General features: G+C 43.6%; 1 protein-coding gene and 1 long non-coding RNA gene across 2 annotated transcripts; one reads left to right on the top strand and one right to left on the bottom strand.

Moving 5' to 3' along the window:
* Positions 1–4,605: 4,605 nt before the first annotated feature.
* On the bottom strand, positions 4,606–6,193 carry LOC145954030 (uncharacterized). Its single transcript, XM_083067713.1, has 3 exons — positions 6,029–6,193; positions 5,092–5,688; positions 4,606–4,986 (listed from the first exon to the last, which is right to left on the bottom strand). Exons 1-3 carry the CDS (start codon positions 6,191–6,193, stop codon positions 4,606–4,608), a joined length of 1,143 nt encoding a protein of 380 aa, XP_082923839.1.
* Positions 6,194–10,817: 4,624 nt separating this feature from the next.
* On the top strand, positions 10,818–12,113 carry LOC145953925 (uncharacterized). Its single transcript, XR_014431146.1, has 2 exons — positions 10,818–11,252; positions 11,410–12,113. It is a non-coding gene; the product is annotated as an uncharacterized LOC145953925 (long non-coding RNA).
* The last annotated feature ends 1,152 nt before the right edge of the window (positions 12,114–13,265 follow it).

Below are 13,265 nucleotides of genomic sequence, written 5' to 3'. Positions count from 1 at the left end.
CGAAGGCGGGTTCGCCTCCGCCTGCGGATCTGGAGCCAGGCGTTCTTGGGTACAACTGGTTGAAGCGCGAGATGGCTAAGGTAGAGAGTGTATTCAAATCATTTTTGGAAGTCAACTCGGCTTGGAGGACACATAGGGTCTGTGATTCTTCTATTTCCCGAATGATTCGGCTGGAGCCTTGTCCTGCCGGAGACGGTGTGTACATGGGGAAGTCTACCGACCCTCCCCATTTTTACGTTTATCAGTGCTTTTTCAGGGACCTGGGCGTCCGTCTTCCCTTCACTCAGTTTGAGTGCGATTTTTTGAACTACATTAATGCGGCTCCTAGCCAGTTGCACCCCAATAGCTGGGGTTTCTTGAGGGCGTTTCAAGTCCTTTGCGCGGCGTTAGGGATAGAGATGTCCCTTCGGGTTTTCCTCAGCTTCTATCAGTTGAAGTTGGGTGCTCCGCCTTATGACGTTCTTTCTTTAAATGGGGGTAAAGATGGGGGTTTGTTTACTCTTTACTCCCAATCTTACAATAATTACAAGCAGGAGTTTTTTCGGGTTGCTCTTGTCGGTGTTGACCCCCTGCAGGATGAGGTGTTTCACTTCGGTGGTCTGCCGAAGTTTCCCTTTTATTGGTGCCCCGACCCGTCCGGGTTTAACGGGGTGGACCCCTCGCAGTTGACGGCTTCGGAGGTAGCCGCCATTGAGAACCTCAAGGCACTTCCCCGGCCTCTGGATGTTAAACTCATCTTGTCGCTTGAGAGTTTGTTGCACAGGGAGAGGGGCTTGGAGAGTGAGTATCCCCTATTTTCGTAACTTGTTAGGGTTCGTGTAACTCATTTTCATTGATGTGTTCCGCTTTTTGTTTGTAGGTATCCTGGGGAAGAACTTGTGGCGCGAGTTGAAGCACCGTTACAAGGTTACCGAGCTCGAGGCTCCTGAGCCCCTCGAGGAGGAAGTCTCCCCCTTGAAGCTCAACTGGAAAAGGAAAAGGGACGTGTCGGAGGTTGGGGGAACCTCTGCCTCTCACGGGACAGAGGGGGTTGCTTCCCACATTGTCGCTGCCGAGGTAGTGGATTTGACTGGGAGTCCCCCGCCCGAGGAGGGGATTCAGGCGGCCGCTGGGGAGGTATCGCCGGTCGGTGAGCCCTCTGCCCAGCCTACTAGGGTATCCACCCGAGCTACCGAGCGAGTGGCTAAGACTGCGTTGGTAAGTGCCCTGCCTGATTATCCCTCCTTCCATCCTACATGTTACTTTTCCATTTTTTGAGCTGGGATTGTTGGTTACAGGTGGGAGCTACCACCGAGGTAGCTTCTCAAGCCGCTGGTCAGGTTACTCCGACCTTCGAGACGGTGGCCTCGGTCGCGGCGCGGGCTATCCGAGCTACCGAGGTAAGCAGTGTGTGTTCGTGAGCCTTCGATGCACTGAGTGTTTTTTGTTTGTGAAGTTTATGTTTCTTGCTCTTTTTTCCTTGTGTAGGCGAGTAGGGTTGGTATTTCTGGTGCTGGGCCAGGGGTCTCTACCCCTGTGCCGATCGGCGCTCGTGGCAAGGGGCCTAGCTCTGAGGTTCCGACATCCGCCCCGGTGGAGAAGGGACCCCCGAAGCGTCCGTTCGTCGCATATCGCTATGCGCAGGAGGGCGCGTCGACGCGGTTGGAGCACCTGAGTGCGTCGGAGGAGATCGATTCTCTATGGAGCGCCGTGGCAGCTCTAGAGAAGTTTTATCCTCAGGGGTCCCTGAGCACGACCAACCAGGCGCTGATCGAGTCAGCTGGACCGGTAGGGAGTTTCGATGCTGCCCAGATCTTCCTGCAAAGGGGCGCAGCCGTTATGGAGCACTGGAAGCACAAGTGGTCCAAGCAGCAGGGGGATGTGGCGACGCTGAAGAGCCGGGTTCAATCCCTGAATGAGGAGAACAAGGTTTTTAGGGAGGAGAACGGGGTTCTGTCCTCGGCTCTTGGTGAAGCGAAGCTGTAGGGAGCCGAGCTTCACGCGGCGAGGGGGGACCTTGCTAAAGTTAAGGAGTCGCTGGAGGCCGCTCTGCGCTCCAATGAAGGTTATGCGGGCCAGGTTTGCTCTTTAGAAAGCGAAGTGGCGTTTTTGAAGAGTGAGCTTGTGTTAGTGACCGAGGAGCGTCTTCGCGACGCGGTTATTATTGGTAGCAAGGAAGAGGAGATAGCCGCCCAGGGGGTAGGTCTTTTGACGTTGGAGGCCGAGAATGTGGCGTTGAAGAGGAGGCTCGAGGAGGTTGAGCGTTCCCTTGTGGTGGAGCACAAGAGAGGTTTCCTCAAGGCTGCCCGCCAGGCTAGATTCCTTGCGCCAGGGTTTGATTTTTCCAGTATGCATGTGGAAAAAGTTGTTCGTTTTGGAAAGCTAGTCAGGGAGGACGATGTCGAGGACAGTTCTAGTGATAACACCTCTGCGTAGGCTAGCTTTGTTTTGTTTGTTTGCTTTTATTTTTGCATACTTGTATTCATGTATTGAACAAGGTCTTTTGTATATCTGCGCTTTTTTCTGCGCCCGTGCTTGGTCCTTATTCTGAATTCATTGTGCTGAGGTTCGAAGTCGACTTCAGTTTTTACTTGGTCGCGTGCTGCGAGGACTCGAGCTTGCCTTTAAGTAGTATTGCCGAGATTCGATTTTTGGATAATCGTGTTTAGGTCGGTTCTCGGCCTCTAGTAGTCGTGCCGAGGTTCGTACTCGACCTCTGATAAATACGGCGAGGTTCGTTCTCGTCCTCTGATAATCGTGGCGAGGTTCGTACTTGACCTCTAATGACGTGGCGAGGTTCGTACTCGACCTTTGATAAATACGACGAGGTTCGTTTTCGACCTCTAATGATCGTGGCGAGGTTCGTACTCGGCCTCTAGTAGTCGTGGCGAGGTTCGTACTCGACCTCTGATACATATGGCGAGGTTCGTTCTCGACCTCTAATAATCGTGGCGAGGTTCGTACTCGACCTCTAATGACATGGCGAGGTTCGTACTCGACCTCTGATAAATACGGCGAGGTTCGTTCTCGACCTCTAATAATCGTGGCAAGGTTCGTACTCGACCTCTAATGACATGGCGAGGTTCGTACTCGACCTCTGATAAATACGGCGAGGTTCGTTCTCGACCTCTAATAATCGTGGCGAGGTTCGTACTTGACCTCTAATGACATGGAGAGGTTCGTACTCGACCTCTGATAAATACGGCGAGGTTCGTTCTCGACCTCTAATAATCGTGGCGAGGTTCGTACTCGACCTCTAATGACATGGCGAGGTTCGTACTCGACCTCTGATAAATACGGCGAGGTTCGTTCTTGACCTCTAATAATCGTGGCGAGGTTCGTACTCGACCTCTAATGACATGGCGAGATTCGTACTCGACCTCTGAAAAATACGGCGAGGTTCGTTCTCGACCTTTAATCAACATGAACAAGATGATGAAAGTAAGAAAGTGTGAAAAGAATGAGTCATTTTATTGATGAAAATGTGTGCCTCGTTAAAAACCCTCTCAGCCAAAACCCATCTTTTTCTTCTTAGGGGCAAAAGACTGAGGTGGGAAAAGAGTGCATGGCTCATTGGTACAAAGTTTAACTGAAATAGAACTTGAGATGCGTGGCATTCCAAGTTCGCGGTATGGGTTTCCCGCTGAGTTCTTCCAGTCTGTATGCTCCATTTTCCAAGTCTTCTGTGACTCGGAAGGGGCCGCCCCAAGTGGGTGCGAGTTTCCCATCTGACGTGTCCCTTCTTGCTTCGCCTAGTAATCGCCATACCAAGTCGCCTACCCGAAAAGAGCGAGGTTTTACTCGGGTGTTGTACCTCCGGGAAGCTCGGAGCTTGCAGGCTTCTTCATGGATTTGGGCTTCGTCCCTAACCTCGTCCACTAGGTCGAGGTCGGCCGCCAGTTCTTGGGCGTTCTGCTCGCTGTTGAAGGTTTGACGTCTGTGGGATGTTTGGCTGACTTCTACTGGGATCATTGCATCAGCCCCGTAGGTTAGTCTGTAAGGTGTCTCTTGCTTAGTTGACTGGGGGGTGCAATGATATGCCCAGAGGATACTGGGGAGTTCTTCAGGCCATTGCCCTTTGGCGTTTCCTAGCCGCCTTTTAAGTTCCCAGAGGATGACCCTGTTGGCAGCTTCGGCCTGGCCATTGGTCTGGGGGTGTTCCACCGAGGTTGAGAGGTGTTTGATTCCGAGCTCGCGGAGGAACTCTTCAAATTCTTGCGCGAAGAACTGTCGCCCGTTGTCGGTAACTAGGGCGTGAGGGATTCCGAAACGGCAGATGATGTTCTTCCAAGTGAACTTTCGTACGTTCTCGGTGGTAATTTTGGCGAGTGGACATGCTTCGATCCACTTGGTGAAGTAGTTGATTGTTACCAGGAGGAACTTCAGCTGACCTTTTGCAGGTGGGAATGGTCCGAGGATGTCCATTCCGCACTAGGAGAAGGGCCATGCCGACATCATGTGGTGGAGGTTTTCGGGTGGCTGTCGGTGTGTGCTATCGAACTGTTGGCATTCTTTACACTTTTGGATGTGGCTTTGGCAATCCGACTTCAAGGTGGGCCAGTAGTACCCGACTCGGAGTACTCTAGTGGCCATTGAGCGCGCGCCGGAGTGCATACTGCATATCCCCTAGTGGATTTCCCTGATGACATAGGCTGCCTGAGACGCCGTTAGGCATTTGAGTAATGGAGAGGAAATTCCATGCTTGAATAGCTCGTCGCCAATGATGATGAACTTGGCCGATCTCCTCCTTATCCTCCGAGCTTCATCTTTATCCTCGGGCAGGATTCCTTCTTTCAAGTAGCTCCAGATGCTTTCCATCCATCCCAAGTCTTCCCTGTCATTGACACTGACTATTTTGTCGTCCAGGCTGGGGGAGTGCAAGGTTTCCTGGATGATGGTTCGGTGCTGTCCAGGCCTTTTGGTGTTGGCGAGCTTCGATAGGAGGTCGGCTCGGGCGTTTTGCTCTCGCGGCACGTGCTTTATGGTGAATTCATCGAAGGATGAGATCTGGTGGGATGCGGTGTGAAAATACCGCTGCAGCATAGTGTCTTTTGCTTTGTACGTCCCGCTGAGCTGCTCCACCATGAGTTTTGAGTCACTGTTGCAACTCACTCTTCGAGCTCCGAGGTCGCGGGCTAACCTTAGCCCTGCGAGGAGTGCCTCGTATTCCGCCTGGTTATTGGTCACCTTGAAGCCGAATTTGAGGGATTGTTCCAAGGTAACTTGGTTTGGTCCTTCCAGAATGACACCTGCACCACCACCTTTGGAGTTGGAGGATCCATCAACGTGCAAAGTCCATACCTGGGGTTCCTCGGCAGTGATTGGCGTGAGCTCGGCCACGAAGTCGGCCAGACACTGGGCCTTCATGGGTCCGCGACTTTCGTATTGGATGCCGAACTTGAATAGTTCTACTGACCAGGCGATCATGCGCCCGGCGAGCTCAGGTTTTCTCATTATCTGTTTGATTGGGCAGTCAGTCTTGACTATCACCTGGTGGCTTTGGAAGTAGGGTCGAAGCCGCCGGGCCGCGGTGACAAGCACCAATGCCAGCTTTTCGATCATTTGGTATCTTTTCTCCGCGTCCTGGAGGACTCGGCTGATGAAGTAGATAGGAGTCTGTAATTTGTGGTGCTCTTGTACGATAACTGCACTGATGGCATTTTCTGCTACTGCCAGATAGAGGAGGAGGTCGGTGTTGTGATCTGGTCTCTATAAGATCGGTGGAGTGGTGAGGAAAGATTTGAAGTTTTGGAAAGCTTCCTCGCACTGATCTGTCCACCGGAAATCCTTTGGTTTTTTTAACAGAGTGAAGATTGGTCCTGCCTTCTCCGCGAGTTTGGGAATGAAGCGGGACAATGAGACTAATCGTCCGGCCAGGCGTTGGACCTCTTTTACCGTTTGTGGGCTTTGCATCTGGATGATGGCTTTGCACTTCTCGGGGTTGGCTTTGATTCCTCTACGTACCAGTAATCATGAAGCCAAGGAACTTGCCTCCCTGGACGCCGAAGACGCACTTCTCCGGGTTCAGGCACATGTTATGTTTCCTGACCTGGGCGAATACTTCGGCGAGGTCGGTAGCATGGTCTGCTGCTGAAGTGGTTTTGACTACCATGTCGTCGACATAAACTTCCATGTTTCTCCCAATTTGCTGATGGAAAACCTTATCCATTAGCCGTTGGTAGGTTGCTCCCGCATTCTTGAGGCCAAAGGGCATCACCCGGTAGCAGTAGTTGGCGTGGTCAGTGATGAAGGACGTGTGCACTTCGTCAGGGGGTACATCATTATCTGGTTGTTCCTAGAGTAGGCGTCGAGGAAACTGAGGAGGGCATGTCCGGAGGCTCCGTCGACTAACCTGTCAATGCTCGATAGAGGGTATGAGTCTTTGGGGCATGCTTTGTTTAGGTCGGTGTAGTCGACGCACATGCACCATTTTCCCGAGCTCTTCTTTACCAGGACTACATTTGCCAGCCAGGTGGTATATCTGACTTCACGGATGAAGCCAGCGTTGAGTAATTTCTGTGTTTCAGCGACGATGGCTTCTCTCCTTTCGCCACCGACCTTTCTCTTCCTCTGGGCGACTGGTTTTGCCTCCTTGTGTATTATTAGTTTATGGCAGATGAAGTCGGCGCTTATGCCTGGCATGTCAGCGCTAGACCAGGCGAAAAGGTCGGCGTTTTTCAGGATTTCCGCTTCAAGTTGCTGTCGCAACTCTCAGGTCAACTGTTTGTTGATCTTTGTGGTTTGCCCAGGGAGTTTCCCGATCTGGAGGTCATCGAGCTCGTCGATGGGGCTGGGCCACTCGTCGTGAGCATCGGATCTTGGGTCGAGATTGGTGATTTCTTCATGGTCAGTGTGAGCCACGGTGGTGAGGTTGCGTTTACACTACTCGCCGAGTGGGGCGACTTTTAGGCTTTCTGCATAGCATTGCTGTGCCACCTTTGGGTTTGCTCTAACGGAGATAATCTTCCCATCGTGTCTTGGGAATTTCATGGTGAGATGCGGGGTAGATACCACCGCTCCGAGCTGATTCAAGGTTGGTCTGCCGATGATGATGTTATAGGAGGCGTCAGCTGCCACGAGGACGAAAGTTGTTAGTAAGTCCACGTACCCTCGAGTGTGAAAGCTTCTTCCTACAAAATCGACTAGGGGTTTTGTGTGAGGTTGTATGAGAGAGTGGGGGATGTCTAACCTGAGGAACGTTGGCCAATATAGGATGTCGGCCGAGCTCTCTTGGTCGACTAGGGTCTTGTGGACCTCCCAATTAGCTAGTGCTACGGCTATCACCATGGGGTCGTCCTGGTTGGGGTAGACCCCAGCATAGTCGTCGTTGGTGAAAGTGATCACGGGCAAGTTCCGGTGCGGAACGGGGGAGGTGAAGTGCACGCGGTTGACGTTGCACAGGTGTTTCTTCCGGGCTGAGCTGCTGGCACCCCCTCCTGCGAAGCCTCCTGCGATCGTACAGACCAATCCCCGAGGGGGAATTGGCCCTGCTTGCTGGTTTCCCACGCGTCGCATTGTTCCGCTGGGGTTGAGTTGAGAACCGGTGGGGGGATCAAAGTTTCGCCACCGCGGTTGAGTTGCGGCCAGGTCGGTTTCGTGTTTGGCACGTGTGTTTTCCAGATCGGTGGCGTGTTGCTGCCACATCCGTTCGACCTGGTCGATCGGTCTCCTTAGTGTGGCTTCGTTGTCCATGGTAGTTGAGTGATCTGCGTCGTCTGTCGCGCGTCTGCTATAGCTTTTGGTGAATACCATAAGCGTGGCCGATAAGAGCTGTCTTGATCGGCCCCACGGTGGGTGCCAAATGTTCTTACCGGAATTTGGTCGTAGGGACGATCCCTCCAGTAAGATCGGTGGGCCTCCTTCACTGGTACGCTGATGCTCCGAGATGGGGTTGGTACCTGCAAAAGAGACTTCGATGCTAAAGTTAGGGTTTGTATGAGTATGAGTCTCGTATAAGTAATGCACGTACCTTGGTGTGAATTAGGGTTGTTTTGGGCTCTGGGTCTGAGATATGATATGATAGGATCAGATAATGTATCTCGCCTGGGGCGAGATCCCTTGAGATCGGTCATGATCTACTTAGATACCGGGCTGACGTCATGTAATGCGTGCCCGAGGTCGTCTTGCGTCATAGTACCGAGCTCCGAGCTCGGTTTCATAGATCGGATAGTACAAAAATGATAAAATATAATATTAAAAATTATAAAACAAAATATAAAAAATAATTAGTTTTATATTGAAATGCTGAAATGTTAATATCTTCATCCCTATAATATAATATAATTTTTTTTACATTATTGTTTGTTCTTTTTGGTAAACCTCTGATTGTCTCTTGTATTAATTTTTTTCCCTTTATAATACCCTTAATTAACCATATTTTTTAGGGAAAAATTAATAAATGTTAAAATTTAATGGGATGATTTTTTATATATATTAAGATTGAAGAAAATGAGTGGACATAGTTTTCAAATGATTAATATTCTCTTTTCAAACAATCATTAAGTGAAAAACAATTAAATGGAAAGGAAAAGTATTACTTTTAAAAATTCTTAAAAATAAATTTGCAAATGCAATTCAGAAGACTGATTTTTGTCATTAGTCACTAATAAAACCAAGATCTAGGTGATCATCTTATAGAAGAGTAATGATATTCTAGGGTGAAAATTAAACAAAGAGGATGAGAGATAAATTAGATAAAATGTAAATGTGTAATATAAAGGGTAGAAGAGGAAAAAAAAAAGAAAGTGAAAAAAGTAGTACCTTTTTGATAATGATGATTATGATTGTAGTGGAATAAAAATTAGACAATAGAAAAATTATCGTTATATTAAATGAAACGTAGAGAGATGTAATATATAGAAGGTAAAGAAAAAATATAATAGAAAATAGAAACTTAGAAAATTTGCCACATAGACAAATATGCTTACATAATAACATATAAAATTAGTTTTATAATCACATGTCAATGTGATAGAAAGTATCTTAGCTTTTATATTGACAAAGATTGTCATGCGAGATGAAAATTAAACAAAAAGAATGAGAGATAGATTAGGTAAAATGTAAATGTGTAATGTAAAGGGTAGAGGAGAGAGAGAGAAATAATATCCTTTTGATGATGATGATCATAGTAGAATAAAAATTAAATAATAAAAAAAATGAAGATTAAATTAAATGAAATGTAAAGAGATGTAATATATAAAAAGTACAAAGAAAATATGATAAAAGATAAAAATTTCAAAAGATTTCCACATAAATAAATATAATGAATGAAAATATATAAAATTAATTTTATAATAATATATCAACGTAATAGAATATATATTAACTTTTATATTATAAATAGTTGGACGATATCCGAATGCTCTAACCCTAATCAATCCACATTCTTACACTACTTCATCTTCCATTCTCACCCTTCCAATTAGTTTTTTTTCCCTCAGAGCAATTGATCCATCATGCAAACTAATTGAAGCTGCAATTTATCTTCTATTATATCTTTGCAAACAAATTGACACTACAATTTATCTTCTATTACATCTTTCGTATATGTGCTCTATTACATTTTTTCTTTCTTCTATATCATCATTCCTAATTTTAATCTCAATTAACATGTCCAATCATTCACTCTTATTTGAAATAAAAAATTGCTTTAATTTTATATGTAAAACTAGTAAATTTATTTTGGAAGTTAATAAATATTTGTCAAAAAAAAAAAAGTTAAATATGTAAGCAGTTATGAAAGAAGGAAAAATAAATCTTCCTGGATCATCCCTGCCAGTCTGCCACTAACCTCTAAAAGTTGATGTAATGTGAAATTAGACTAAGGAAATGAAGAGGTTAGTTAGACTTTGAAACTTCAGGAAAGTGAGAAAATGAGTTAACCCTACTCTCTTCACTTTCACTCACTTGTATGCTTTTTTGAATGGATGCTGACTTGATATTTCTTTTCTTCCATATTCAATCCCAGCATATGCAATTATGGTATCTTCTTTTCTCCCTTTTTTTTCTTTTTAAGAAATTGCTTGCAGGTTTCAATAAACTGCGATCTTTTTCTTTTGCGATATATGCTTACTCTGCTGCTTGACCAATGATTAGGGGCTCATATTTGACATGCTATGCTCACGCGGTTGTTAGGAGGAATTATTAGACTGTGGTGGAGCATATCATTCCTAATTAAACTCTACAAAAAGATTTAAAACTAAGATGCAGGTGATCATCTTTAGAGAAGAGTAATGATTTTCTAGGGCCCATGTGGTGGTGATAATATTATAAAGGGTTAAATAAGTTTTTATTCCTTCAATTTTTTAAAATTTAATTTTTAGTTTCTCTTATAAAATTTTTTATCAACTTTTAATCTTCCATTAATTTTCTGCACATAAAATAATCCTTAAATGAAGTCTCAATTATTAAGTAGTGATGTGTAAATCATAACAAAATTTATTATTAATATTTACATAATTGTTAATAGATATCAAATCATGACATATGTGTAATTTTATTATTGATTCAAGATTATAAGGTAAAAAATTACTTTAATAGCATTTTATATTTTCAAAAGGAAATATGTTTGACTATAAGTAAATAGAAAAAATGTACGTGTCATATAATTTTTTGACATCTACTAAATAGTCACGAAAATATGAATAGTCGATTATCCGTAATTTATTAATATACATTAGCACTTAACAAAAGAAACTTACCTTTAAGAAAGAAGAACTAATTTACGCAACAGAAAATTAATGAAAGATTAAAAAATTGACAAAAAAAAAATTCAAGGTCTAAAAATCGAATTCTTGAATAACTAAAAACTTATTTAATCCTATTATAAATATTCAATTTTCTCTATTTAGAACACGAGCGCAATATAGTATGTACATCACAACAATTCAGAAGCAACAAATTTGACAGTTACATAACAACCCCTCGCCCGAAGAACTAAATCTCTCTAATTGATGACAAGTGTACATTCAACTAGATTTTACAAGTTGGCTTGACATAAGCTATGCAGTATGCAGATAGGAAAAATTTTGGATATTGGATCCCCATGGAGAATATCAAAGTAAAACAGGAAAATTTCATATATTGTTTCTTTTGGCATAGCTTAATTACTCAGACTATACTAGGAGGGTCCCCTGACCAGCTGCAAACAGCACGGGGCCAGCGCGTCCTTACTCCTTATGCAATCTACCAAAGGTGCATGCTGAGAAGGCTCAGGTTTAATTACTTCGGTGTCCTTACCACAACATTCATTTGCAATAGAAGCAGATAATTGTGTAGGTGCTTACTAGCTATTTTTTATGCGTATAATTGTGATTTCTCATTTTCTGATGCATGTTTTCTTCATAAACATTAAAAGATTTGAAATTCTTTTTCCTTAATCACTTGTACAAAATGTTACCTCTGGTTGAATATTTATTTTTCTTTCTGCAGACTCACTAATTGCTATAGGCTACTAATATGGCAGGCATTTAGGCGATGGCCATAACAACATGTTTTATGAAGGTTGTTGGAGCAATTAAGCAAGACAATAAGGTCATGATGCAATGGGGTTTGATGGGGTTAGTGTCTTGGATTTGTTGCAGAACCACAATAAATGGAGTTTGCGTTTGTGTCCATCGATTTGGACATAGAGGTTGCTTAAATGCAGAGAGATGATCAAAGGGGCATAGTAGAGACAGAGAGAAGAGGGAGATAGCAATAAAAAGAAAGCAAGTTAATTTGCCAGCAAACATTTTAAAAGCAATAGCAATCTCAGGTTTAGCCATTTGTGTCCCTTACAAGAGACTATAAGGTAGGACTTGGAATGGTTGTGGCTGCTATGAGCTTTTCTTTGTTTGGATTTGGTTGGTTATGCGCAATTTTGGGTAGGGCACTAGTGTTGAGGTCTGTTGTGATGTTCTTGGTTGTGGGTTGGATGGTCATGGCCATGCCTTTTAGGCTAAGCATGTTGTTTTGGTTTAGGGATACGGACTATACATTTTGTAACTTAGACATGCTCTATCTACTTAAAAATGATGAGATGGAACATAGGTTAGAGAAAGTTTTTCTAATAATTAGCACAAAGCTATTTACAATTTGTACACTTAAAGTTCTTTTTATGTATGATGGGTGGAAATATTATCATATTTGAATCAGTGACCCATGGTATGTATTTTTTTTTTTGATAGAGGGAAGTTAAAAACCTAGATGTTCTTGTTAATAACTTCTCCCCTTAAATAATGATACAATGACTTGTCATTAATTATTTGATATAAAAGTTCCATTAGAGGCTATTTGTGGTTGGAAAGAAAGATATCCACTACGATGGACAAATTTCACCAGTAAATTAATAAAATTATTTTTTATTTTTATATTTATTTAAATTATTTAAAACTACTAAACAAAACCTTTTTTCTAATTCAACATTTTTCTCGTGGTCACTATCTCTTTCGTGGTCTGTTTACTCTTGTGGTCACATTTACAAGTAGCTCCCCAAGACTGAATCTTTTTAAATGGATTGAAAGAACTCAATTCATAACTTGGTGAAAGTTTGATATTTGCTTCAAAGAATTTGATTGAACCTTTCAAAACAACCTCCCCTCTCTGAACTTGTTGCACATTTGATATTTACTTTTTTTTAACAAATTCATTCTCGTTTCAGATATGACATTAAGACTTTACAAACAAAAAGTCCAGTGTAATTGTTATGAGGATCTTCTTTATAGAGCAAGAAACGATAAAGCATAACAAAGTGTTATTTTTGTGTAGTTTGATTAAGTAATGTAGTGTGTTTTTTAGTCCCACATTGCTTAGTATTGTGAGATGGTGTTTCTCACTATGTTAGTCCCACATTGCTTAGTATTGTGAGATGGTATGCCTCACTTTTGTTATATAAGAAAGTTTATGTAAGGTTTACAAATGCACCAAAACAAATACTTCTTAGTATTGTTTATTTCTCTCTTCTCTCCTTTATTGCCATTGTTCCTAACAATTGGTATCAAAGCCCATTTCTTAGTATGCTCTGTGGTTGCAGCAGCGTCTGATCTTCCACATCAGAAAAGATTTGGTTAGAGTAAAATTTTTCTTAGTATGCTCTGTGGTTGCAGTTGTGTCTGATCTTCCACATCAGAAAATATTTTTTTTCTCTTGTTCTTGGGATCTCAGTTTAGAGAACTAGTGGGGGAGCTTTTCTTCAAAAGCAGTAGGAGTGATGGAAATGGACGAAGGCAAGATGAAGATTGAAAGGTTCGATGGTGCAGACTTCGGCTTTTGGAAGATGCAAATAGAGGACTATTTGTATCAGAAAG

The sequence above is a fragment of the Cajanus cajan genome, chromosome 1, assembly GCF_000230855.2.
Source record: "Cajanus cajan strain Asha chromosome 1, NIPB_CcT2T_4, whole genome shotgun sequence".
NCBI classification, from domain to species: Eukaryota; Viridiplantae; Streptophyta; class Magnoliopsida; order Fabales; family Fabaceae; genus Cajanus; species Cajanus cajan.
This window is presented reverse-complemented; position numbering and strand designations above follow the sequence as displayed.